Source organism: Paramormyrops kingsleyae, chromosome 15 (assembly GCF_048594095.1).
Source record: "Paramormyrops kingsleyae isolate MSU_618 chromosome 15, PKINGS_0.4, whole genome shotgun sequence".
Classification (NCBI taxonomy): Eukaryota; Metazoa; Chordata; class Actinopteri; order Osteoglossiformes; family Mormyridae; genus Paramormyrops; species Paramormyrops kingsleyae.
In genome coordinates, this window is record NC_132811.1 from 22195853 (window position 1) to 22220812 (window position 24960).

Sequence of the window (24960 nt, forward strand, 5' to 3'; positions counted from 1 at the left end):
CTAAATAAAATTTGCCAGATCGACTGTTAGATGGTGACACAGATGCAGGCCCTCTGGGGCCGCGTTCGAGTCCGGGACCCGCATAGTCGGGCCCAGACTCAGCAGCACTTGTTAATCTTGGCTGGGTAGCGTGGCCAAGACCCAGACAGCGTGGCGTGAGTCCAGAGTTCTGGCCGCATCCCAGTTGGTGCTTAATCATGGTCCTTGGTGAGCGTGACCCACTCTTTTCGCAGCCAGCTGACAACGGGGAGAGGAGAGTGTGGGGTGCTGTGGGCTCCCCCCTTCCTCGTCGCAGGTGTGTGATCTCACGGTAGAGAGGGGGGGGGTGGTAAGGGCCGCGTAGCGGAGAGATAGGCCTGCCAAGACCACACTGTTCATGTGGTGGTTTCAAAACTGCTAAATGTGGGTGACCCAGCCTTACAGCCTTAACTGAGAGACAGGTTCTGCTTCCGTTACCTAAGTGACACACTGTGGGGGGTGAGTGGAGGTTGTTTATTATGATGTGCACTTGTGTGTCTGTATAAATGAGAGTGAGACAGGAACTGACTGATTCAGGACCTGAAATGTAAAACAATTAGGAGATCCACAGGAAAATAATCAAAAACCCGAATGACAATAAATTCAAGAGCAGACAGGTATTTCGTCTGAAACTGCATAATGGCAAAGCCATGAAAAGCCAGGCATAAGGATGGCGCTCATGGAAAACCAACATGAGTGTGCAGGGTAACATGGGGCATTATCCTCTGAAAGGATGGACTATCCCTTTGCCAGTGATGTCTGATGTTTTCAGTGAGCTGCACAGGAGTGGACCCACATGAGGTGCATACCGTCTGCAAGGACACAGCACCAACTGTCCTCTGTATAATATCAAGAAACGAACTGTGTATTTAAACTGTAATTTTAGACACCCCAGTGCTCTGCCCAGCACTGGCTACACAAAGCTGGGTGATAGGAATAAAAGATGGGCCATTAAAGACAAAGAGAACTCGTCCTGAAGTTGTTACTGTTTTGTGGCATGTCAGACTTGGAGGGGGGGGGGCGGTTTAAGCAACTAAGACACCCCCGAACTCCATCTACAGGAGGGAAAAAAATAATAATTTGAGAACTTTGATGTGTAAATATGCTAATTAGTTTAGAAATGTCAAATTTGCATACATTTTCAGTGACCCCCATCGCAATCTCCCTCGCAGCGAATGCTGGCATCTCCTCTGACAGCTCGGCCATTGTCCAGGCGCCCCGCTTTGCATATCGGAGTAGCCCGCCGTCACCGCGGGTTACCCTCCCCGCTCATCAGCGGATGTCAGAGACGACAGTGAGGCTGACACCCAGTGACAGTACAGACAGCAGACTGACTGACTGATGTGGGGGAGAGCTGAGGGCGAGCAGGGCAGCACAGGGAGGGGCCTGGGTAACGCCTGCCCTGGGTGTAGCCAAACCAAAACATAATCATATCAAGAAATACTTCATTATGCAAATGGCCCCCTTATTTACTCCTATCCGGGTTGGGTGTCAGCTGTTCATCAGCTTTTTCAGAAGCCCAGAAGTTTTTGCAGTTCATTACACTTTAAAATACCTCAGGAGACCTCAGTGAGTGAGGTAAAATGTAAAATAACTTTATACTTTATAAACACCACAGATTCCTGCAGAGGTTGTACACTCTAATGTGCCATTTGAACATTAAAATTACTTTGCAGAAACAAATACATATGATATAATGTATATGTAGAATATATTTAGAACTAGAAATGTAAAGCACTGCTTTTGCCATGCATTTTACTTCAATAGATACTAAATATTATAATGTTTATTACAGTAATGTAGTAGTGTAATAATTGAATTGAAAAATAATCGAATTTTATTTTGTAATTCAAAATTATACTGTATTTCAGAGTTTTAAGAATCTTGTATATGTGCTTAGTTTTCAATATGAAATGATGTGTTTATTAACTGCTAATACACCAATCTGATATACACTAAATGGAGAAAAGTATTGGGACACCTGGCCATTACACCTACAGGAACCTTTATGACACTCCATTCTAAATCCATAGGCACCAATATGGAGTTGGTCCCCCCTCTGCAGCTATAACAGCTGCCACTCTTCTGGGAAGGCTTTCCACAAGATTATGGAGAGTATCTGTGGGAATTTTTGCCCATTCATCTATAAGAGTATTTGTGAGGTCAGGCGCTGATGTTGGAAGTGAAGGCCTGGCTTACAATCTCTTCTAGCTCATCCCAAAGGTGTTTGATGGGGATGAAGTCAGGGCTCTGTGTGGACCAGTCAAGTGCTTCCACAGCAAACTCACCTTGCTGGTCCACCTTTATGGACCTTGCACTGGGGCGCAGTCATGCTGGAACAGCAAAGGGCCTTCCCCAAACTGTTCCCACAAGTTGGATGCGTAGAATTATCCAAAATGTCTTGGTATGCTGAAGCATTAAGAGCTCCCTTCACTGGAACTAAGGGGCGTAGACCAAACCCTGAAAAACAACCCCATACCATTATCCCTCCTCCACCAAACTTTACAGTTGACACAAGGCAGTCAGGCAGGTAACGCTCTCCTGGCATCCACCAAACCCAAATTCGTCCATCAAGAGGCCAGACAGAGAAGCGTGATTTATCACACCATAGAACAAAGTAAGTCCAGTGGCAGTGTGCTTTACACCAATTCACCCGATGTTTGGCATTGCGTTTGACGTTGTTAGGCTTGCATACAGCTGCTCGGCCACAGAAGCCCATTTCATAAAGTTCCCAGCTTTTTTGTGCTGGGGTTAATGCCAGAGGAAGTTTGGAACTCTGCAGTTATTGAGTCAGCAGAGCGACAGTTTACGCACCATTCTCCTCAGCACTCGGCGACCCTGCTCTGTTACTCAACGTGGTCTGAGTTTCTGTTGTTCCTAAATGCTTCCACTTACAGTTCACCAGGGAATATCTAACTGATTTATTGCAAAGGTGGCATCCTATGACAGCACCATGCTTGAATCCACTGAGCTCTTCAGTGTCTTGCCTAACAGGCACGGAGTGGGCAAAGAGGAGCAGGAATCCAGAGAGTCGGGGAAACGCAGGATTTATTTGGGGAGAATACATCCAGGAACACGAAGGACTGACGTCAATGATCGGACTGGGGAAACATACTCTAACACGGACTTAAATACACAACAGCAATTAACAAGACTAGAAACAGCTGGTAACACGGGGATTCTACATGAGGTATCGAGGGGGGCGTGGCACACAGGAGGATCGGCACGAGCAGGGCATGACATTCAGAATGACACATTCTTTCACAAATGTTAGTACACCTGACTGCGCAGCTAGGTGTTTGATTTTATACAACTGTGGCAAAAGGTCTACATGAAACACCTGAATTAAATAATTAAGAGGTGTGTCCCAATACTTTTGTCCATATGGTGTGTGAGTGAACCAGATGAAGGGTTTCTGTCACAAGAGGTGTCCCCCTGGTGGCTAAACAGCAGAATGCAGGATAATTTTCGTGTGCTGTACCAAGATCTTGAGAATAGTCTTCTATTTTTGAAAGAAAATAACATACGTATTACAAATAAGTCTTAAAATATGCATGAACAATATATAATTAAATTTGATCTAACCCAGTCCCCACCAAAGAATTCACACAATGGTAGCTCATAAGCACTTACAATGTATTTACTTGATTTACATTTCTTGCCCCGTCATATATAATAAAATAAAGTAAATTTAGGTCACACCATGCCCAGAAGCATTGAATTTTAATCGCAGAATGGTTTTAATAATTCTAATCATCTAGCATTCTTGCCCTGGTAGTCATCTACTGTGTAATGCAAACCCTGATCTTTAAAAATAGTTTGCCTCTTTTGAATTCACATCTCTTTGCAAAGCTTTAGGGATTACATTAGACAAATATACTTCTTGTTAATTCGATATGCACTGGGCAGTACCATAAGATCTCTCTGCCTTATATCTGTGTTTCTTTCGCAGTTCAGATTTCGGTTAATGAGTTCCCATAAAGAGCAGAGCTTCCCTTATAGAAACATCTTCAGCTTTGCAGATCCCAGAGGCCTGTAGCTCTGCTTTCGCCTTTAGGACCCTGATGAAACACTTAAACGGGCTGCTCCCAGAGCCAAACTTAAGTTCCTTCCCTAAGCTGCTCTTTCAGTTTCAGTCTTAAATACATTTTACTTTTCCTATTCATTTGACTCTGATATTTTAACTGAAAAGGAACACCTTGCTAATTTCAGCAGAGTAAAAAAAAAGAAAAACTTCTATGTAAAGGTACAAAGCACAGACTCAGCTCTCAGTGCTGTACTTGCACCACATATTATTGTAACAGAAATTGGGGATGAATATATTTTTTGTTAAATTTTGTTACATTTATGTAGCTTTATAGCATTGCTTGCTTACAAGATGTGCGGTGCTGGGGACAGTCGGAATGACTGAGTTAATAGTCAGACACTCCTACCGAGGTCATCTGAGGTCTGGGCAGCTCCCTGACGTATGTGGTGTTTAGACACGTCTCTATGTAACGTATCTATCATACATAACAGGGATTTTCGGGAAAAAGGCGCAAACGTTGCCAAATGGGGTATAGATGTCAGGGAACAGTGAGGTCTGCTGCTCTGTTTGTTCAGTGGTTTCTTTCGGGCGGTGCTCGGAATCACACATACGGGGGCCGCACAGACTCACAGCGCCGTTTGGCGCGGGGGGAGAGGCACGAGGCCCGAAGAGGAGGCAGTGTTGGCCAGATCCGAGGCCCTGGCTGCGAGCTGGGTGGGGGGGGGGACAGAGAGCAGATCTCACTTCTCAAACACAGACTCGGAGCTCGCTGCCAGACGATGGTCGCAGCCAGGCCGCACACGCTCATCTCAAAAACCGTTTTGTTTGTGGTCTCACTTTGCGGTTGAAAGAGAAAGGCGGATGGGGGATGGGGGAGGGGGGGGCGGCATGCGCTAAGCCAGGAGGGTAGCGAGGCTCATCACATGGCTCTCTCATCTGGAACACGAGCAAGTGACAGTCCGAGCCACTGAGCCAGAGATGCTGCTCATTTCCTAGGGCATGCTTAGGCGGCCAACCGCCGTCGCCCCACGTAATGTCTCCCTGCAGGTTTACTTCCTGCTATATTCTCCCCCGTATGTGTTTTTCTTAGCTGAAAATGGTCAACAAAAAGCTGGACATGTGCTTCCTAATCTGAGGACACCCTTGGTGGAAGTTGCATAACATATGAGGGTGTGCTTTAATAACAAGCACCGCACCGGCGAGTGATGGGCAGCTGCGAATAACTGACCTCTGGGGTCCGTCGTCTGTAATTGTTAATTCTTTGGAAAATTAAAGCTCAGGATTGGGAGGGATTTAACAGCGGGGTTGTTCCAGGTGAAGGCCTTGAAGCCACCAACACATGGTCAGAGAAGCCTGAACTCATACCAGCATCCCTCACAGGCAGACGGGAGCAGGTGAGACCAATATGCAGAATGAATGCAATAGCAGCTCAGAGGCCAGCCTCCAGGTGGCGTACAATGATCAGGAGAGTCATAAATCTTCCGGTGGGGGTGGGCTAAGTGCAGCCTGTAGACTAAAGTCAGAAATGTTGTATGGAGTAGGAATTCCAGGTTTGAAATGGCGTTATCAAGCCTTCCACATTATCATCAAACACTCCACTATCTTGCATATTTGAAGGCCATGGTGATGTCATCCAGGAGGCCTGGCATGACATATACCTTCTATGATATTCTTTATATGGTCTCACCCTTACAGTGGTTCCTTCCCTGTGAACAGGTACACCTGGGCACTATTCTTCTAGGTCCATCTCCCTCTCTCGCTCTGCCTCTTTCCCCCTCCCCGTCTGGCCAGCTCCCCCACCATCCGTTCCTGCCGTAGCAGATTGCCAAGTCCCCTCTCCATGCCACACATCAGTACCCAGCCTGCTGCCTGCTCCCTGAAGGATGGACCAGCACCTGCTGCTGGCACCGGTACCTCCCCCTCCCCCGTCTCCTGTCCTGCTGTCTGTGTGAGCTGCACAGCTCCAGGGTAAGGCACAAACCACGGGGATGCGTGTGTGTGTGGGGTGGGGGTGGGGGGGCCGGGAGAGACCCTCATCTCCTGCACCCCTTGCTTGCTCTTTTGGGTGAACTGGCTGCAGGTTCTTCTCCCCCAAGCCTCTAAGCTCCTAGTGCTCGGACCATATGGTCATCCTCCTTCTTCCCTGTCCTTTTGTCATGGTGGAATTACAGGCTGGCTGACCTGACCGAGGTGAATTTGGAATAAAAGAAGGCGAAAATAATAACACTGGGAGAATGAATAGAGCAAGAGGTGGAAAGTCAGCCATGCCCAACCGTGAGCAGCCCCACACCGTGATTGACTGATGGGTCATGTTATGGTTTGATGATGCAGCCACTGGGTGTGGTGCACTGGGCTCTCGCTCAGGCCTGCAGACGGGGCACGATCTGGGCAGGGACACTCAAAAAAGGCCAAAGCGACCTTTGGCACGCAGCTCCCCGCGGGTCCAGTCACTTCCTGCAGCTCTAAGATCTTTATCCTGAACAGAGTAAAAAAGTGAAGATCCATCTCAAGGAAAGACTCCCCCCTCCCCAGCCCCATATGTGCCAAGAAAAATAAATCCTGATTATTATTACTGCTTAAATTATTCATTATCGTCCTGCTTCTGTGGATTTTGGTTCAGAACAGGAGGCATTGAGCTGCTAGTGCTGTCTGCAAAGAAGAAAGAACAAAAAACAAAAACACCCCTCGCGAGTCCAAAATGTAATTTGGATCACGGTTCAGGCTGTGTTCTGTGGGCTTTTAGTGATGGAGCCAATGGCCGATGTTGATATCCTAATCAAAGGGGATGCTTTGGATGCGAGACCAAGAGGAGAGTGGAGCCCAAGTCAAATTCAGCTGGGACGTGTGCCACCTCAGCAGCCCGACAGGACAGATTTACGCAGGTCTGAGGAGACGGCCCTGAAATAGGGCAGACGTGCCTGTATGCTTGTCATCTTTATCACTGGACTACATTCTTCACCTGAACTATACTTCTGGAACATTCTTTAAGCAGCCATAACTGTTACAAATAAGTACCATTGTCATAGAAATGAAACCATGATACATCAGGTTGTGCATATCATCTTCTCTTTTGCTTGCGTAAGACTGTATATACTATCCGTACTTCCAACCTCCGCAAATGAATACCTTGAAGGTTTTCAACTGTGTTGCTGAAGGGAGAAATTTGGCACTGCCCAAAACCATCCGGGCTTTAAATATACCAAACAACAATAGTTCCAAAAGCTGAACTTTTTTAGATCTGGATGGTAGTCTTTGCTGGCAGTTCACTATCTGTACAAAAATACAGCTTTCCAGCACCCAGCAACATCTTCAAGCACATGAAATGTGTTGCTCTTCTCATATGACACATCTGCTTTATACCCATATCTAATTTCTGGATGTTTTTCTTATTCTCAAGAAATCCCATGATCCTGCTTTGTCCAGATCCAGAGAAATCTGAGCACTGCATCTGGCCTAATAAGTGTATCCCAGCTTCCACTGATAGGAAGACATATGCGGACAGGGACTTGCTGATAATTGCTGACTTATGTACCATAGAACTAGATTTTCACAGGGGACTCTTTAAAAAATGAAGACCTGTTTATGACACTAGTCAAATGCTGTGTGTATATAGTTGGAATACTTATGTGAGAACAGACATGCTTTGTGACAGCATCAGTACCATTTACACAAAGATAAAAGTCTGTCAGGACAGTATGATGCCTCAGGGACAGGCGGCAAGATAGTTAAGGTCTCCTCACAGATAATAGAGTTAACTGTGCACACTTGACAGCCCTCATTAATTATCTTGTTTAAGCACTTACACAGCATCTGTCTGCACCACCCAATGACAGAAGCATGAAGTCAGAGAATGGAAAGCAAACCTTTTTATAAGCTTTGGTTCAGGAGTCTCTGAACTGTTATTGGCACCCCGATACCATACCCCTTGTGGTTAATCAGAACCTTTCCTGCCAATTGTGCCCAAGAGAACTTCTCCAGAGTCTCTTATATCATGTTCAAATCAATGTTAATATTGACAGCATCTTTTGATTTAGTTTTAGTCTTAGGCTTTTGATGAAAATTGATTCAGTTTTAGTCATATTATGTCATCTGATTTTAAAAATTTTTTGTATATTTTTAATGAACAAAAATTACAGGATATTTAGTCAATTAAATCTACTTTAGACTTTTTTTTCAGTGTTCACTTACAGACTGGTCTACCTCTATCCTCTCTACCCATTCCTAAGGAAACATCTGTAGAGCTGTCATTGTGGCATGGTATTAGGTTTGGACATGCGGTCTGGTTTGGACACAGGTTTAACTGTCATTGTAGATGCGAAACATTGTCAATATGTGACATTCTACTAATTATAAAATGGCTTTAAATAAACTTTAAATATTGATAAATGAAATATAACTAAAACCAAATCCACCACAATAAAATTTGCCAAGACTAGGGGTCGCTTTACCAATTTTGCATGGTTTCTATTTAAACCCTTTATTTGCGAATAATTTTCATTATTGTTTTCATCAATGAAATTAACACTGGTTAGTGTACACTTTTTCCATTCCTTAAAAATTCAGTTTATTTCTATCTGATTTGACTTCTCGAAAACTGAAGAAAATACAACTATTACATCTGAAAAAAACACATTGGAAACCACAGTTGATTTGGTGGCCGAAATACTTGCCAGTCATGGAATACATGGCCTGGGTGTGAAGCTGACTCTTTAGAAAAGACAAGGTTCAAAGTAATTAGTATAATTATAAACAGTTACTAATGATGGTGCCCTCCAGTGACACATTAGTCGTCTCCACGATTATTAATTACTATCAATATCCAGCAATCACCCTGCAGTTTAATCCGTCATTTAGCACCGTGCAGGAGTCTCCAAGCATGGATCTGAAAATCCTGCTCTGGTAGGGGGGCAATTTAGAGCCCAGGATCACAGAGACCCCAGTTTTAGTGATTAGAAATGTCCTCATGAGTTTTCTCAGATCAGAATCAGAATGATTTGCCAAGTATGAAAAGTACGATGAGTTTTTGTGTAGGTGGTGGTATGAGGTATACGATGCAATCAAGAAAAAAAGGCGTATTACTGTAGAGAGAGTCATGTGTAAGAAGAATGAGACTTTGAAGGGATCAACGCAACACAAACGTTAAAAATGAAAATGAAAGGATCCATGCTGACAAAGAAGACTAAATATCACCTTTGACTCCTGAGAGTATGCGATGCAGGTAACTGAGAGGGGAAAGGAGACGCACTGTGATTTATCTGCAACACAGAGAACAAGGAACAGGAGACTCCAATCACCTTGGTCACCTGACCCTCCTTCATGAGCCTATCGAAAGCCATTTCCTCCACCATGCAGTATTCTAAAGAGCTTTCCCTGGAAGGAATCCACCTGGAGGACAGCAGTTTCTGAGCTGAACTTCTCATGACTTTGATCCAGTATCCAGTCCAATTGAGGCTCTGGGATGGCATGGGAACCATGCCCCATAATCAGGATTATTTGACACAGTGGGATAAACATGAAACACAATACAGGCTGCATATTATTACCGTTGATATAAAAAGTGGACACACCCCTGTTAAATTTTTTTAAAGGTTTTTGTGATGTAAAAAAATGAGGACACAGTAAATAATTTCAAAACTTTTCCCACCTTTAATGTGACGTATAACCGGTACAGTTCAATTGAAAAACAAACAAATCTGAAAAATACAAAAAATGAAAAAAATTTAGTAAGTAAGCTGGTTGCATAAGTGTGCACACCCTTAAAGTAATACTTTGTTGATGCACCTTTTGATTTAATTGCAGCATTTACTGTTTTTGACAAACCTGCCATCAATTAAAGTGACTGTAATTAACTCCAAATGAAGTTCACTGTCCTAGTAGGAATTTCCTGACATTTACTCAGTTGCATCCTATAGCAAAAGCCATGGTTTGCAGAGAGCTCACAAAGCATCAAAGGGATCTCATTGCTGAAAGGTATCAGTCAGGAAAAGGGTACAAAACATTTCCACAACATTAGATATACCATGGAACAGAGTAAAGGCAGTTATCAAGAAGTGGAGAAAATATGGGACAACAATGACGTTACCGAGAACTGGGCGTCGCTACAAAATCTATGAAAAGACGAGATGAAAACTGGTCAGGGAAGCTGCCAAGAGACATATAGCAACACTGAAGGAGCTGCAGGAATTTTTGGTAAGTACAGTTCTGGTTGTGTACTACATGTGACAACAATCTCCTGTATTCTCCATATGTCTGGACTATGGGGTAGGGTCACAAGACGGAGACCTTTTCTTACAAAGAAAAATATCAAGGTCAGGCTAAATTTTGCCAAAAAATACATCAAATGTCTCCCAAAAGCCTGTGGGAAAATGTGTTTTGGTTATGATGAAACCAAGATTGAACCTTTTGGCCACAATTCCAAAAGGTATGTTTGGTGCAAAAACAACACGGTGCATCACCAAAAGAACACCACACCCACGGTGAAGCATGATGATGGCAGCATCATGCTTTGGGGTCGTTTATCTTCAGCTGAAGGGAATTATGCACAGTTCCAAATACTAATTTTTCACCAAAAATCTCCAGGTGTCTGCTAGAAAGCTGAGGATGAAGAGGAATTTCACCTTTCATCACGACAATGACCCCAAGCATACATCCAAATCAACAAAACAATGGCTTCACCAGGAGAAAATTAAAGTTTTGGAAAAGCCCAATCAGAGCCTAGACCTAAATCCAACTGATTATCTGTGGGTGACCTGAGCAGGGCTGTGCACAGGAGATGTCCTCGCAATCGGAGATATTTGGAGCGCTTTAGCAAGGAATAGTCTGCAAATATTGCCAAGTGAAGATGTGGCATGCTGATGGACTCCAGACTGAATGCTGTAATTAAATCAAAAGGTGCTTTAACAAAGCTTAAGCGGGTGCACACTTATGCAACAAGTTTATCATTTGTTTTTTATTTTTTATATTTTTCCCCCTAACAGATTTGTTTGTTTTTCAATTGAATTGTACAGGTTATAGGTCACATTAAAGGTGGGAAACGTGTTGAAATTATTTATCCTGGTGTCATTTTTTGCATCACAAAAACCTGGCATTTTAACAGGGGGTGTGTACACTTTTTTATATCCACTGTATATAAAAATAACCCAAAATAACAAGCAAATCAATGGCAACCAGTAGAACAAGCAACATGTACTGAGTTTACTTGCTACAAAATTGATGCTTAACAATGCGCATGTTTTCTGTGTTTATTTTTATAGGTGACCTGTTGAAGGATGGGCGGTCAGAGTCCTCTTCAGTCTAACCCTATTTTGAGCTTGTTGAGGTTTTGAATGTGAAAGGGCATCTGTCATCAAACACTGTGCTCTGGACCTTCTCTGCTATCAATCCTAAACACACTGTATCAGCTGTATCAAGAAGGAAGGAGAGTTCGTGTTTTGCAGTTAATGTTTCAGCAATGAAAAACTATCCCTCTCAGTCCCCTTCATTTTTGAGGTGCTTTGGAATGAAAATATGACTTTAACTTGGCATAGTTGGAAAAGAAGTGTTCAGTACATGGAAATGATGCATCATGGATCTCAAAAACTGTTGTTCTGTCTTTGAAAAATAATTCCTGGATACATAAAAGAAGGAAGTGAAACGGATTTTTTCGCCTCACCTGTAATGATCTTCACTGCCCGGCCAAAAAAACAGTCGCTATTTGAATTTTTCATTGGGCCGCCTTTAGCTTTGATTATGGCGCACATTTGTCATGGCATTGTTTACACAGGATTAAGCAACATCTCACCCTTTATTTTCATCCAGATTTGCATTAATTTTTCACCAAGATCCTGTATTGACAAGTGAGTTGAACCTCCATAAAACCTCCTTCAGCACATCCCAAAGACCTTCAATGAGCTTAAGGTCACAACTCTGTGGTGACCAAGTCATGCGTGAAAATGATTCCTCATGCTCCCTGAACCACTCTTTGACAATTCGAACCCAATGAATATTGGCATCCTTGTCCTGGAATATGCCCATGCCAACAGGGAAGAAAAAAATCCATTGATGATGGATGGAGGTGTAACCTGGCCATTCAGTAGATTCAGGTACTCAGCTGACTTCACTTTATTGCTGCATAACGTAGCTGAGCTGTAATAATGATCCAGTCATTGCCTCTTAAGCATTTGCTGATATAAATTCAAATGGCGAATTTTTTTTTAGCCAGGCAGTGTATGTTGGTTCTGTGTGAGCCAGTAAAGTGCCTTCCTGTAAATGAGCCAATCAGAGCAGAGCTCATGAATATATTAAGGAGCCCACAAAATAAGGGAAAACATTTGAGGGCCAAATTATAGGGATATAAATGGGCCTGTAAAACCACTTCTGGACATTTTTTGACCAAATCAAATTCACAGACCTTCTATGTAGGCACCAAAGAACAATTTGAGAATAAAAAATGCATTTTATGGAAGCCTTAAGGTTATTGTTACTCTTTGTTAAAGAGTAAATCCCACTTTGCATATGGTACAGTAAATGCTTTTGTGATCATTCTTGCTAATCTTCTCCCTCCCTAAACAATGAAAACCCCTGCCTGCTTCACGTTGGTCAACTACTACAAAATCTGCTGTCAGAAGCCTGCTTCCACTACCCATGGATGGTCACAATCACTTTGATGACCCCCCTGACCCACAAGGGTGAAGGTTCCAGTGTTACAGTTAATCCGGACCCATGACATCACAGGTTAATATTTTAACAGGGTGATCCAAGACCTGGCCGAGAAATGGGAATCGAGAGGATTGCGTTTCCAGGGTTTGGGCCAACGGTGCCTGTCATTATGCTCTGGCCTCGTCTCCCAGGTCTGGCCCATTCCAGCAGTCACCACTGGGTCATGGGACTCGAGGGCCTCTGGGGAGACATCCAGGCTCTGAGGCAATGCCCAGGTCTGCTGGGTCAGAGCCAAGCCATCTTTCAGGCTGCTGCTCCTATATGTCCTGCACCCAGGGAAGAATCTCGCTTGGGGGTATTTTCCTGCACCCGTCTGTGCCCCCCCCCCCCACAGATGTTCAGACTTGCTCATCCCTTGCCTGTTCCCCATGTCTTGCAGTTCTGGGAGTCACTCGGGCCCGTGGGTGTGGGCCGTGAAAGGTGTTCTGTTGCGCGATACCGGTATCACCACATGCAGCGGCTTCCTAATTCCGTCTCGCGGGAGGCTGCCGCTCTGGGCCTGCGACGCCGCCAAGCTGCCCTGCATGTCTGTTAATCTCAGCTCGCTAGAAAGAAAGAGTGCGAGGACAGGATGCCAAGCGCAAAACGTGCTGCAGATGGCATCACTTTTTGTTTTTTCCCCCCTCTCCTCTGGCTCTTCCTCCTTCAGTCTCGCTCATGGATTTTACAAAGAATGGGACAAGGCACTAAGACAATGAATTGGTTGTCCCTGCTGGTAATGTCTCTGTCCTACAGACCAGACGATGCGTGTTAGCACCCACATGCACACGTACGCACACCCGCGGACACACATCGAGCATTCCCCCCCGTTTGCCGCAGGTTGAATAGGCTACACGCGTTGGAGCTCTGAGAGGGACATCTGCTGGGGTTTGGTGAACATATGTCTCTACACAGCTTTCCCACCCAAAAAAATCTGTAATGTTTCTCCAGTAAAATTCACAATAAAGATTTTTATGTTGGTATACTTTACAGTTTGATTCGCACTCTAAGTGAATTTCAGAGAAATCTAGCCTTCGTGTTGGCTACGAATGGAGATCCTGGCATGTCTAGCCGTTGCTTTGATTCTGCTACCAGTGACAGGAGGGCTTCTGCATGCGCCTGTGTTTGAAGGTTCCTCCTGCCTGTTTCTTCTTCAGTCATGCCATGATCCGTCGGACACAGAGACAGCCCATGACTTCCTGACATGCGGCTAGCAAGAAAGCAAACGAAGCAGTCATTTGCAAACGTTACCCAACCTACATGAACAATGGCATCTGTCCACCGGCAGCTGCCATGACGGTCTTCTGTGCATGTGTGAGGTCACTGATGCAGTTGGATGGTTTTAATCATCACTTACTTTACATGCGAGTATCCTGCTGGCAGCCCAGGAGTATGTGTCCCTTTACACACATCCATCCATCCATCTATTTTTCGTAACCGCTTGTCCCATTCAGAGTTGCGGGGGGGTCTGAAGCCTTTTGCGGGAGGCTACAGGCGCAAGGCAGGGAACAACCCAGGATGGGGCGCCACCCCACCTTTACACACATTTGTTCCGAAATAGGATACATGCTTCATTCAAATGAGTAAATGTCATTATTATGGTAACGATGAGACAGGGTGAATCATTCAGCATATGATAATATGATAATTATAATGATCAGGTTGGGAGGCCTGGCTCAGCATGTCTGGTCACTGCACAGCGGAGTCCACGCAAAGGCTGTTAGCAGGAGGACAGGATTCATGGAGGCAGATGGGTCGGGGGTGCTGAGCCTCATCGTGTGCCGACCAGATTAATTATGCTAAGCTGCAGCAAAGGGACCACAGTGCAGCCACTCTGTCCTCATCAGCAGGTGGCGCTGTTGCAACACACGGTGCCCAGATGACAGTTATCACTTCTCAGGGGGTCCTCATGCTACCCGATGACCATTCCCAGCTCTATGTGTCATACTCTCTTAGGGCCTCTTAATTTAGGAGCTAAGGATGCTTAATGCTGACACACAAAGCCGTACCCAGCACAGTACGGCAAAACCTCCAGAGTCGTGGCTTCCATTCCTGCCCCCAGTTCTGCTGGCCCGAGTGTCTCTGTGGGTGTCTTTCCAAAAACATGCAGTTTGGTGAACTGGTGTCTCTAATGTGCCCCTTGTGGTTTTGTGTGTGTCTGTGTGTGCGTGTGTCTGTGTGTATATGTGTGTATGTGTTTGTGTGTGTGCATATCTGTGTGTGTATGTGTTTGTGAGCAGGTATACTTTACCTTATGGGGACACAATGTCCCCACGACGTGATGAATACCCCCTTTTTTCCCTTATGGGGACCAGTTTCCAGGTCCTCATAAGGGAAAACTCAATTTAATAAAAATCTGTGACTGCAATGAAAAAACTAAAAATGCAAAAACTCTTGCATTTTGCTTGGTTGCTTATGGTTATGGTTATGGTTATGGTTAGGGCAGGGTGGGGGTTAAGGGGGTTAAGGGGTCATAGTTAGTATTTTTCCCATATAAATGAATGAGCAGTCCCCATAAAAATATGTTTACCTGACATGTGCGTGTGTGTGTGTGTCGGTGTGTGTGCGCGTGTGCATCCCGTCCAGCCCCCCCCCCCCCATGATCCTGTACAGGATAAGTGGTTATGGAAAACAGATGCATAATTAATTAGCATGATTAAAAAGAAAAGTGTGAAAATGGATAAATCAACTAAGCACCTTCCATCTCGGTCTGGACCTTTCTCTCCACATGACATAATTTATTGGCCAACCAGTGTCCCAGAGGAAACCATGCTGGTTTGGACACTTTAAAGTGCGTATCATGGACACACTGTCAGTGTGCCACACTCCCAGCATGCCAGAGACTCTCTGCTTTAGTAACCATAACCTCTTAGCTTCCCTCTGAGTCAGTTTAGGAGGCGATCTCACCTTCAGATCTCCGCCCGTCCTCCATGTCCCTGTCCCACCGCCTCCTACATGTAACCCCCCCGTTTATCCCTCACTTGAGGCCATTTTTCTTTTCAGCATGTTGTCTTGTCGACCAGGCCCGCTGCCAAATCCACACCTCGCCATTCACCTATAATGTTATTTCCCAATTAACGTCTCCATTCATCACCTGGCCTCAGCCTGAACTTAGGTGAGTTTTCTTTCTGGAGCAGAATTAGAGCCGCGGGGTTTGAGGACACTCATTGTTGAACCTTTAAGTGCCTATAGGATGAATAAACTTTTTCAAGCTCATGGGACATTTATCAGACAACAAGCCAAGCTTTACATTGCACATATTTTTCCTATTTACATTGGCAAAATCAAGGTGTTTTTAGCTGTAAAAACAAATCTGTTTAGCTTATTCTAAATCTCCTCGAATACACATTTTCATTCTGTCACCCTAAAAGGTAGGATAATTTGATCTGTTTAATGTCCCCCATCATTTTAAATCAGCGGATCAAAGTCTGCGAGAATGGGCAGCCATGGGAGATATCCCTGAGAGAGATTTCCCTTACGAAAAATGTACAAATGGCATCTTTCAGGTAACCGACCCTGGGGACTCTGGGGTTTTGTGAAGTTCGGTTTCAGTCACTAATCCGTAGTCACAACAATGGGCCAATTGTGTGAGGAAAGAAATTTAAGATCCTCTCCCCTCTTAAAATCACATACATTCAAATATTGACTCTGTTCGTTAAAGGAGCCATTTAGTGTCCTAATTATTTCCGTTACCGCGGATACCGACTTACACCTCATCCAGTTTCCTACCTTTCCTGTCTGTTTTTCCTGTTTTAAATCACTCTTTTCTTCAAAGGAAGGAATTCCTAGAGGAAAAAACACAAGACAAAATCGGTCACTGTCCTCATTTCGGAACACTGTGCTATCAGCAAGAAATTCCTTCAATGTAGGATTTGTTCATTTTCCCTCATTTCTGTCCTGTTCTGTAAAATAAATGTGATCTGATATTGTAAATTCTTATATAAATATTTTTTATAGGCTTATAAAGTGGATGAATTGATGAGTGGATGAATACATAACTTTAAAACAAATATATCTGTGTTCATTTTTCCATTAAGGTACACATGCAGATCCGTAGCTAAAATTTTGAGGGAAACTGCAACCTTGAAGCAGACACTACTGCTGAGTATACGGTCTGAAAACACTTATACACTCATAGAAACGCTCATTTCTCTACAAGGTTTCTGTAACAAGCCGGTACCATGGAAGAAGCACCCTTTCCTAACAGATGTATTGCAACCTTGGCTCACTTAAGCTTCAGCCACTGACCAAAAGCACAAACTGCATGTTTACATAAAGCGGTAACGTGGGAGACCTTTAGCTCTTTAAGAGCGGCTCATAGTACCACAATGCATCACACCTGCCCCCCCCCCCCCCCCCCCACGCCAGGACAGGTATCCATGACCCCACAGTTTCCAGTAAAACAGAATTATAGCTATTTCATTAATTTATTAGGAGTACATATAATTAAAGGCTCACAAAAAATACACATAGCACATGGTGTCCATCCCATAAATCAAACTCAGACATATTTAGTATCTACAGTAGGTGAATTCAGGAGAATTTTTCTCCATTGACTGCTAAGCTGTATATAGTGTGACAATTTGTTTAATAAGACTTTGCTACACATGTGTGTTCCCTAAGTACGACTATTCATGCAGCTCCATACTCAAACTGTGTTGCTTTCCTGGGATTTGGCACGTTTTTCCAACACTTGGCTGCCAGCAGTGTTGCTGTTTACTTAGCACAGAATAGAAATAAAATAAGTCTTCGAAACAGTCGGCCCATTTCCTGAGCGTAATCCTGCTAAAATCTCATGTATGGAAAGGAAGCTGGAGGCTGCCAGTTTGGTGTTATTGGCTTGAGGTTTCTCCGCTTTTGTGAAGCCAAAATGTGTTTTTTTTTAGCTCTGCTTGAAATGGTACCTTGCCAGCACACCTCTCTCACCAGTGGACAAAGTTGTAGCATTTAGAAGTACAAAATCATCACTGAAAACAGTTTCCCTCATTGCAGCCTACATTTTATGTTGAAGGCAGTACAAAAAAAATAATGATTCTGTATTTTCAATTTTGTTATGGTATAATATTCCATTTTGGCCTTGAAGGCCAAGAACAGAACGCAACAAAAGGCTTTCATTTGCAGTGGAATTAAGTAATCACCAGATGAGGTAGATCGAGACTTTCAGAAATCAGCAGTCAGTCACCGTCAACCAGTTCCCAACCGAGACATTCAGACGTGTAAAGCCTTTGTAGCAATATCCTACATCTGCCATTTCCCCATTTATATCCTAACAGAAACTCAAAGTCCCATGAGATCTCTGAAAAGGACTCCAAGCCAAAGGTTAATATGCACCGACATAAACATGTAGTCTTGGGTCTGACTGGTTATAACTGCTGAATAGAAGGTGAAATTAAATCACATGAGTTTCCGACCCATAGAAGGTGCCAAAAACCAAGGTCAAATGAGGAAAAGGGTCAGTGAAGCAGACCTGTATTCACGGCTCACAGTCAAAAGAACAAAACGATCTGTAGTATTTGCTCATGACAGCACTGTGCTTTGTTGAGTTACTGGGGTACAAACCCAGTCTTTTATTTGTTTTGCTAATATAGAAGTGACTGTTTATTATTATGGAGCTCGATGAACTGTATATTGACACATGAAGGACCATGTTTGAAGTTTACGCTTGAACATAAAATGGCGAAACGCAACCCAGATAAGTGGATGGATTAAGGCTGGAGACCACAGTTGGGTCTGCTGCCGGCTGACGTGGGACTCCTCACTGAAAGTCACAGCTGCCCCTCAACACAGTCTCCCATGATTCGTGTTGATGTGCCAGGATGGACGCCACGGCCGAGGCTACATCTCAGAGCAACCAGGGTGCTGTGAGCTGAGCTCTGTCTTCTTTCAGGGGGAAGATGATAATTCTTGCCATTTAACGTACCACATTGTGGTCTGGACACCTTTTATAGAGCAACCACCAGGGCGCAACAAGTATTGCATTCTAACTGTGTGCAAGCATCTTTAAGAAATTCAATTAAATCCAGCGTATTTTATACAGAGCATTCCCAGTATTGTTTACCCAGAGAACTGCAGATCGGATCAGTTACAACTTCACAGTTTACATTAAATAACATTCATGGACATTAAGCAATTACATTGTAAGACCATGTGAAAATAATCCTCTATCTTCTCATTCAGTAGACCCATAAAAAATTGTTTTTATATTATCAGCTTGAAACTAACAATAGCATAGAAGGTTGGTGGACCTACTAAACTTTACCAAACTGACATTTCGTTCATTAGCTAGCCATTTATTGCTTTTAGTAAAGTTTTTAATGACGTGAAGTATTTTATTGATCTGGGAGTCTAAGTGACACATCCCGCGACATACAATCGAGCACAGCTACCATGGCGACCACCCGGCTCACACGCCAGCGGAGGTGCATGTCAGTCATGTGATGCAGCGGAGGCTCCGGATGTCCAAAATAAAATGGCGGAAATGCATTGTGATGCAAGGCGGAGAGGAAGGGTAGAAGAGCTCTCCGCTTCCAGAGTAGGAGAGCAGTTGACCGCACATCTTGGCACTGTCAGCAGTGGGGAGGCAGATGGTCCTTATGGGTAAATTTACCCCCCCCCTCCATTTCCCCTCTTTCTATTCTAACCCCGTCTCTGGCAGCCCTCTGGTCTGTATGGCTGGTTGCTGCTGGCACTTTATACATTCAGTTTGGTAGGACAACTATCCACATGCGTAGGCACACGTACAAACTGTCACTGAATTACAAAAAACAAAAATACACAAAATATGTTTTCAGAGCAGATGGCTGTAATGTAATGTGACACCGCTGACGCCGTGTGTCGGATGCGCCACAAGAATATATTAACCTTTCCCACTTCTCTCCTTCCTAATTTTCCCAGATAACTCTCCTTGTAATGTATTTGTTCCCAACGAATAAGGTACATCCTTCTTGTTATTTGATTTTGTTTGTGTCAATGCATATTAATATGCATTATTCTTGAAAACCTAGGATAAGTAATATAGAAATCAGCCTATCATAGGGACTGGTGTAAGTTTATAAATATGCTAATGTCTGTTTTTTATGCATGTAGGAAGTAAAGGAACAGAGTTCAGACTCAAGCAGGGTATTCTGCCATTTTTCTTTGTGTTTACGCAGCAGTTTTGAACCGCGTAGATCCACACGGTCTCGGAAATGTGCTTTTCAAGAAGGCCTACTATTTTTTCCTGGATTTAAATCAGGTGAATTCTTCCTTTAACTTTAGTTTTTTTTCTTTGGGACTGTGAAACAATAGGTTCTTTATTGGAGGGTTTCCGCCGACATCCTGCGGCAAACTTTGGTTGGGGGGGGGACGCAGCAGGTCTCCATTAGGACTCACACCCCGCACCCTCCTCGGCGCTCGGCTGATGGGAAACACGGCTCCGCCGAAAGGGCTGCGGCGAAGCGAGAGTGAGCGGTCCAACAAACAAACTAGCACCACACTGGGTAAACAAAGCATCCCGACATGTTTGGCCCCATTGCATCGTGGCAAAAACTGCTTGGGCGACTGCTGCAGCACTGCTGATTCTTTCCACGGCAGAAAGAATCCCTCACAGAGCTTGGATACGTCGGCAGACGCTTCCTGCGATTCAAGTTCAGCCATTGTTTACCCTTTGTATCAGTGCACTGACAAAAATATATGTGAGGGGGAAAATATTTACATCGCTGCATGCATTTCCTTGTGGAGCCCAACAACCTGGAACAAGGAGGCATCTGTCAATGATCACAGAGGAAGAATGCATGAAAACAAACAGCCTTGTTTGGAGTGGAGCTTCCTGGGTTTTGTCGATGCTAACCCTCAGTGATCCCTCGTGTTACGTGCCGTTGAGCTCAGCTTTCAATACAAAGTACAAAAGTGTGTATTGAGCACTTAAAAACCAGCCGCCGCATATGCGAGAGCGCATCGTGGTTTATGTGAGGAGCAAGGCTCCCTGACTATTGTGGCCGAAACCCTTCAGCTGCACCTGTGAAGTGCATGTCTTCTAAAATGGGGGGGGGGGACCAGCAGCCCCTTTCACGTCTAGATGAGCTTGATCCCCAGACCGCCCACATCCTCCATGGCTCCCCGATACCCCCACGAATGTCTAAAGTTGCAGAGACCTCACAGTGGTGAAGTATATCTGCCGCCACCCCCACCCTGCCTGCCAGTGGGCTGAGTGCCGCTACACGGTCACCGCTGCCTGCCAAAGGGTAGAGCCGCGTTTCCAAAGGAGCCAAAGGGAAAACAGATGCTGACAATCATGTTTCCTTCAGCGTTCGGAATTACTGTTAGCGGGGGAAGTGACTTTGGAGCGTACACTTGCTCCAAGTTATTGGATTTTAAGTTAAATTGGAAAAATGTGGAGACTTCCTTTTTCTTCATCTTCCTGATTATACGGGAGATTCTCTGAATTTGTATGTTCGCACTGGTTTAGTCTTAACCTTGGAATTCAATATTTGACACAAGGCATTTGTTTGACTAATGTGATCTGAACTTATGATGGGTTGGTGCTTGATGTAATTTTCAGAAACTAATCTCCCTTGTTTCCATGGCTGACGCTTCAGCCGGCAGTGTGCTGCGGGTTCTGGTGTCCCGTTTACTCTGTGGTTGCTTTGCTGAGGTCATGTTCAGACTGTTGCCAGCTCCAGAGCTATGGACACGCTGGATAGCACATTTCTGGATGGATTCCTCACTGGGCTTCAAAATTTCATCTTGCATTGCAAGTGTGCTTTTCTGTGGTAAATGTCTTGCAGGTTTTAGACTGTTCAAGAATTATCTAAGCATGCACAGCTGCATTTAAACATAATGTCGGCCCATGGCTATATGTGACTGACAATTAGTATTGTGCCACTGGTAAAAATTAGCACATGACATTCATATCTACAAAATAGAACTGTAGAAAGTACAGTGATCCCCGCCTATCGCGGAAGTTACATTACAGACCCATCAGCGTTAGGTGAAAATCCACGATATAGAAAGACTATATAAATTAAAAAAAATTCATAGTTTAAGGCTTAAAATACTCCTCCCATATGGTTCAAACACACGTAAACTTATTAAAACACACTTTGTAAACACATATGATATGTGGATGTCGGCCTAAGGATATGAGCAACATAATAATAATAATTATATGTAATGAATATGTATACATGTACACACCTCGCAGAGAACTGTGATGCGTTGGGGTAAAATCCACGATATAGCGGGGGCTCGATACCTGAACTGCGATATAGCGGAGGATCGCTGTATGCTCAAACCACAAAACACTGCTTTATATCTGTTAACTGACATCTACATGTGATATTGCCTGTGATCATGGAAAATGCACAAGCAGACAAGTATAATGCATTGTCTTCATTGCATAATAGCTCCCCTCTCAGTTTTTAGTTTAAAGCTCAGTGGATCTACAAAAATAAACACATACGTATAATACTGCCGTCTAGTGGACAGTCAAAGAATTGCATCAAATTGCATTAGCTACAGCATATTTGAACAAAACCAGAGTAGTGACTTTTTGTAATTTTATATATAGAATATTTATTTTAAACTTTACCATACTTACACATAAATGCATTCTTGGTTTTTCTTAATCATATCTTTTGATGTAAAAAATTATAAAATATTTAACTTTTGAAAATAAAATTTAGAACATATTTTTTTTATACAAACACTCCAAACACATACACTTAAATTTTCACCACCACTTGTCTCAAAATGCTAAGTTAAAGGACAGAACATACATCATTTCTTAGAACAGAATTTTAGGAAATGTAATAATTTAAGCAAATACAATTAGTCTTCCTTTACTCGGTATCTAATATCTGACATCGTGACTGTGCTGCAAAAGAAATGCATTCAGCCTATAATGTGCTGGCATTTGTTTGTGTGCATGCGTGTGTGATTGTCCTCGACTCACTGGGGGCCCATGACAGGCAGGCGCTCAGCATCCCCACCTCCCCGCTGCACCGATATTTTAACAATACAAATCTTCTCAGTCACTTAACCTCTAAACAGAACTTTCTGCACTCATTAACATACATGGAAAAATGAAAACACAAAACATGAAAAACTTCTATAATCCATCACCTTTATGTATATACACTTTTTCACTTATATGCACACATTTAATCACACCAAAGCTTTACCAGATTATTTGATTGAATGTAAAATTGTACAGTTTTAATATTCTAAATAATTTTAAGCTAGTTCATATAGTATCACTTTTATGTGAATTGTCAGTATATCAACCTTTTAACTGTTTTTATTTTTAACACCAGCTTAAACCTAAACTTAATGTATTGTTTTGCAGAAACTTTACTGCTTTGCATTGAATTGAAGTGCATGTATAAAACAGTCATTTGCAACTGTATTAAAAACATGTTTACAGAGAAAACGGGAAAAAATCCTTTATCCTTTCTCTTACAGACTCAGAAAAACAGCTGAGAGGTGGAGTGAATGCTTATTGAATTAAATTCCTGGATGGGCTGCAGTAATTAGAAGGTTATTTTTCCCCCCATGGCAAACAAGTGGATTTTCTAGATCTGGATTCCTTTTAAACCCAGTCTGAGAGGCGGAAGGTCTTTACATTGAGCCGCAGCACTAGGGGTACCAGCACACCCCATCGCCTAACCCCCCCACCCAGCAAGCGCTAACCATATCTTAGCCCGAATCAAATTCCGTGGCTGTTGCCACAATGGGGGAACTGTTTGATGGTGGGTCTGGATCTCTCCTGCCCGTCTCAGCCATTAACCCGTACGGGGAACCTGAGCTGCACGGAGAGCTGCCCACCGTGTGCGACAGCGCGCTCTGACCTCCTGCATAAACGCAGCGGTTGCGTTCCACCGTCCAGGACAGAAGACAATACAAGTCAGGGAAGTATGGGCCAACAGGAAAGTTACATCGTCTGGGTAGCTGCTCAGGATCTTACCAGCTCAGTCAAGTCACGGTGATCCCACAAGGAATTATTCCGTTCAGTTCCAAGAATGCTTTTTAACAGTGATATTTATACTAAAGAAATAATCTTTTCAGAAGTTTGCATTTTTACAGTAGTCCACTTCAATGCACAATAAGACTTGTAGCCAAAACTCAAGCTTAACTGACATATTCTTAATTTATTTGCTACAATAATTGCAAGATCATATTAATCCGCTTTTTATTTGACAATTGATATTTAAAGCCTTTACTGTAAATCTGAAAGCATAGAAAATCGTTATCATATGTGCAGATACTGAGGGATTTAGCTGTAATCTGACACATTTAATCTCAGGATTCTGCCGCACTTTCCTGAAGGACATTATTGAGGAGCAGAGCAATTTGGTCACTTACTTATCCACCGTACAGAGGACAAAGGCGAAGGGAGGCAAAATAACCCTCAGACCATCTGCAGGAAAGTCTCAGTCCCGTCACAAGTCAAAGGTATCCATAAAAAAAACAATTATTTAAAAAAATGCTGCAGGGAAGAAAAGATTTCAAAAGTAACCAGCCCTCAGTGTTCACATAATATAGGCATTTGACTTTATTCTGTGTCAAAGTGTATTGGGTACAGTAGACAGTGGCTGGGAGAAGCAGGGCTGCAGAGTAAGGAATACAAAACAAAACATTGCATGATAGTCTTTAAGCAGTTCCATCTGTCCAACAGAAATTTCAGGCTATTAGCCCATGGCGCTTTAGCCTGCTGCCCCTACTCCCCTACCTGACTCTGTCCTATTAAATCTCTCCGCTCCCCCCCCTCCCAAAAAAAAATACAGAAAGAAAGGAGGGAGAACTCATACATGCCCAAGTCAACTGGGTGGTAGTGATGATGATGGTAATGAAGAACAAGCCATAATTAAAGAGAGAGAGAAAAAAATGACCTCGGGTGCTCGGTGATGTGGAAGAAACAGGGCTCATCATTCTGTGTGTTTTTTTTTTAAAGACAGCTCGCTCTCTGAGCAGATGACTGCCACTCACCTTGCCACGGGGTCTGCGTGAGATTGGTTCATTGTCAAGGAGCCTTTTTTTTTTTTTACCCATGATTCCATATGGTATGGAGCGGGCTACATGTTGCCCAACATGCCAGTGCAAATGTTTTCTCAATTAGTTGTCTTATCTCCGGTGAGTGCGCTAGCATCAGATGAAGCTTGCTGACAGAGTAATGGCGGTCAAAACCTCGGAAGGCTCCATCAAATGGCAGCTCTGCTACGACATCTCGGCCAGGACGTGGTGGATGGTAAGTTGGCAGCAAC

General features: G+C 43.6%; 2 protein-coding genes across 8 annotated transcripts in view; one reads left to right on the forward strand and one right to left on the reverse strand.

The window, feature by feature from the left end:
* The window catches only part of frem1b (Fras1 related extracellular matrix 1b), a 66125-nt gene extending 41588 nt beyond the window's left edge, over positions 1–24537 (reverse strand). For both annotated transcript variants that reach the window (XM_023813221.2, XM_072699575.1), the window contains exons 1-2: positions 24062–24537; positions 16451–16506 (exon numbers count right to left, since the gene is read on the reverse strand). The gene's annotated coding sequence lies outside the window, so the exon portion shown is untranslated. The remainder of the gene's footprint in view (positions 1–16450; positions 16507–24061) is intronic.
* Positions 24538–24717: 180 nt separating this feature from the next.
* nfia (nuclear factor I/A) overlaps positions 24718–24960 on the forward strand; it is a 159646-nt gene continuing 159403 nt past the window's right edge. For all 6 annotated transcript variants that reach the window (XM_023813232.2, XM_072699576.1, XM_072699583.1 and 3 more), the window contains exon 1: positions 24718–24944. In XM_023813232.2, coding sequence (XP_023669000.1) covers positions 24849–24944 — 96 coding nt within the window. In that variant the 5' untranslated portion in view covers positions 24718–24848. The remainder of the gene's footprint in view (positions 24945–24960) is intronic.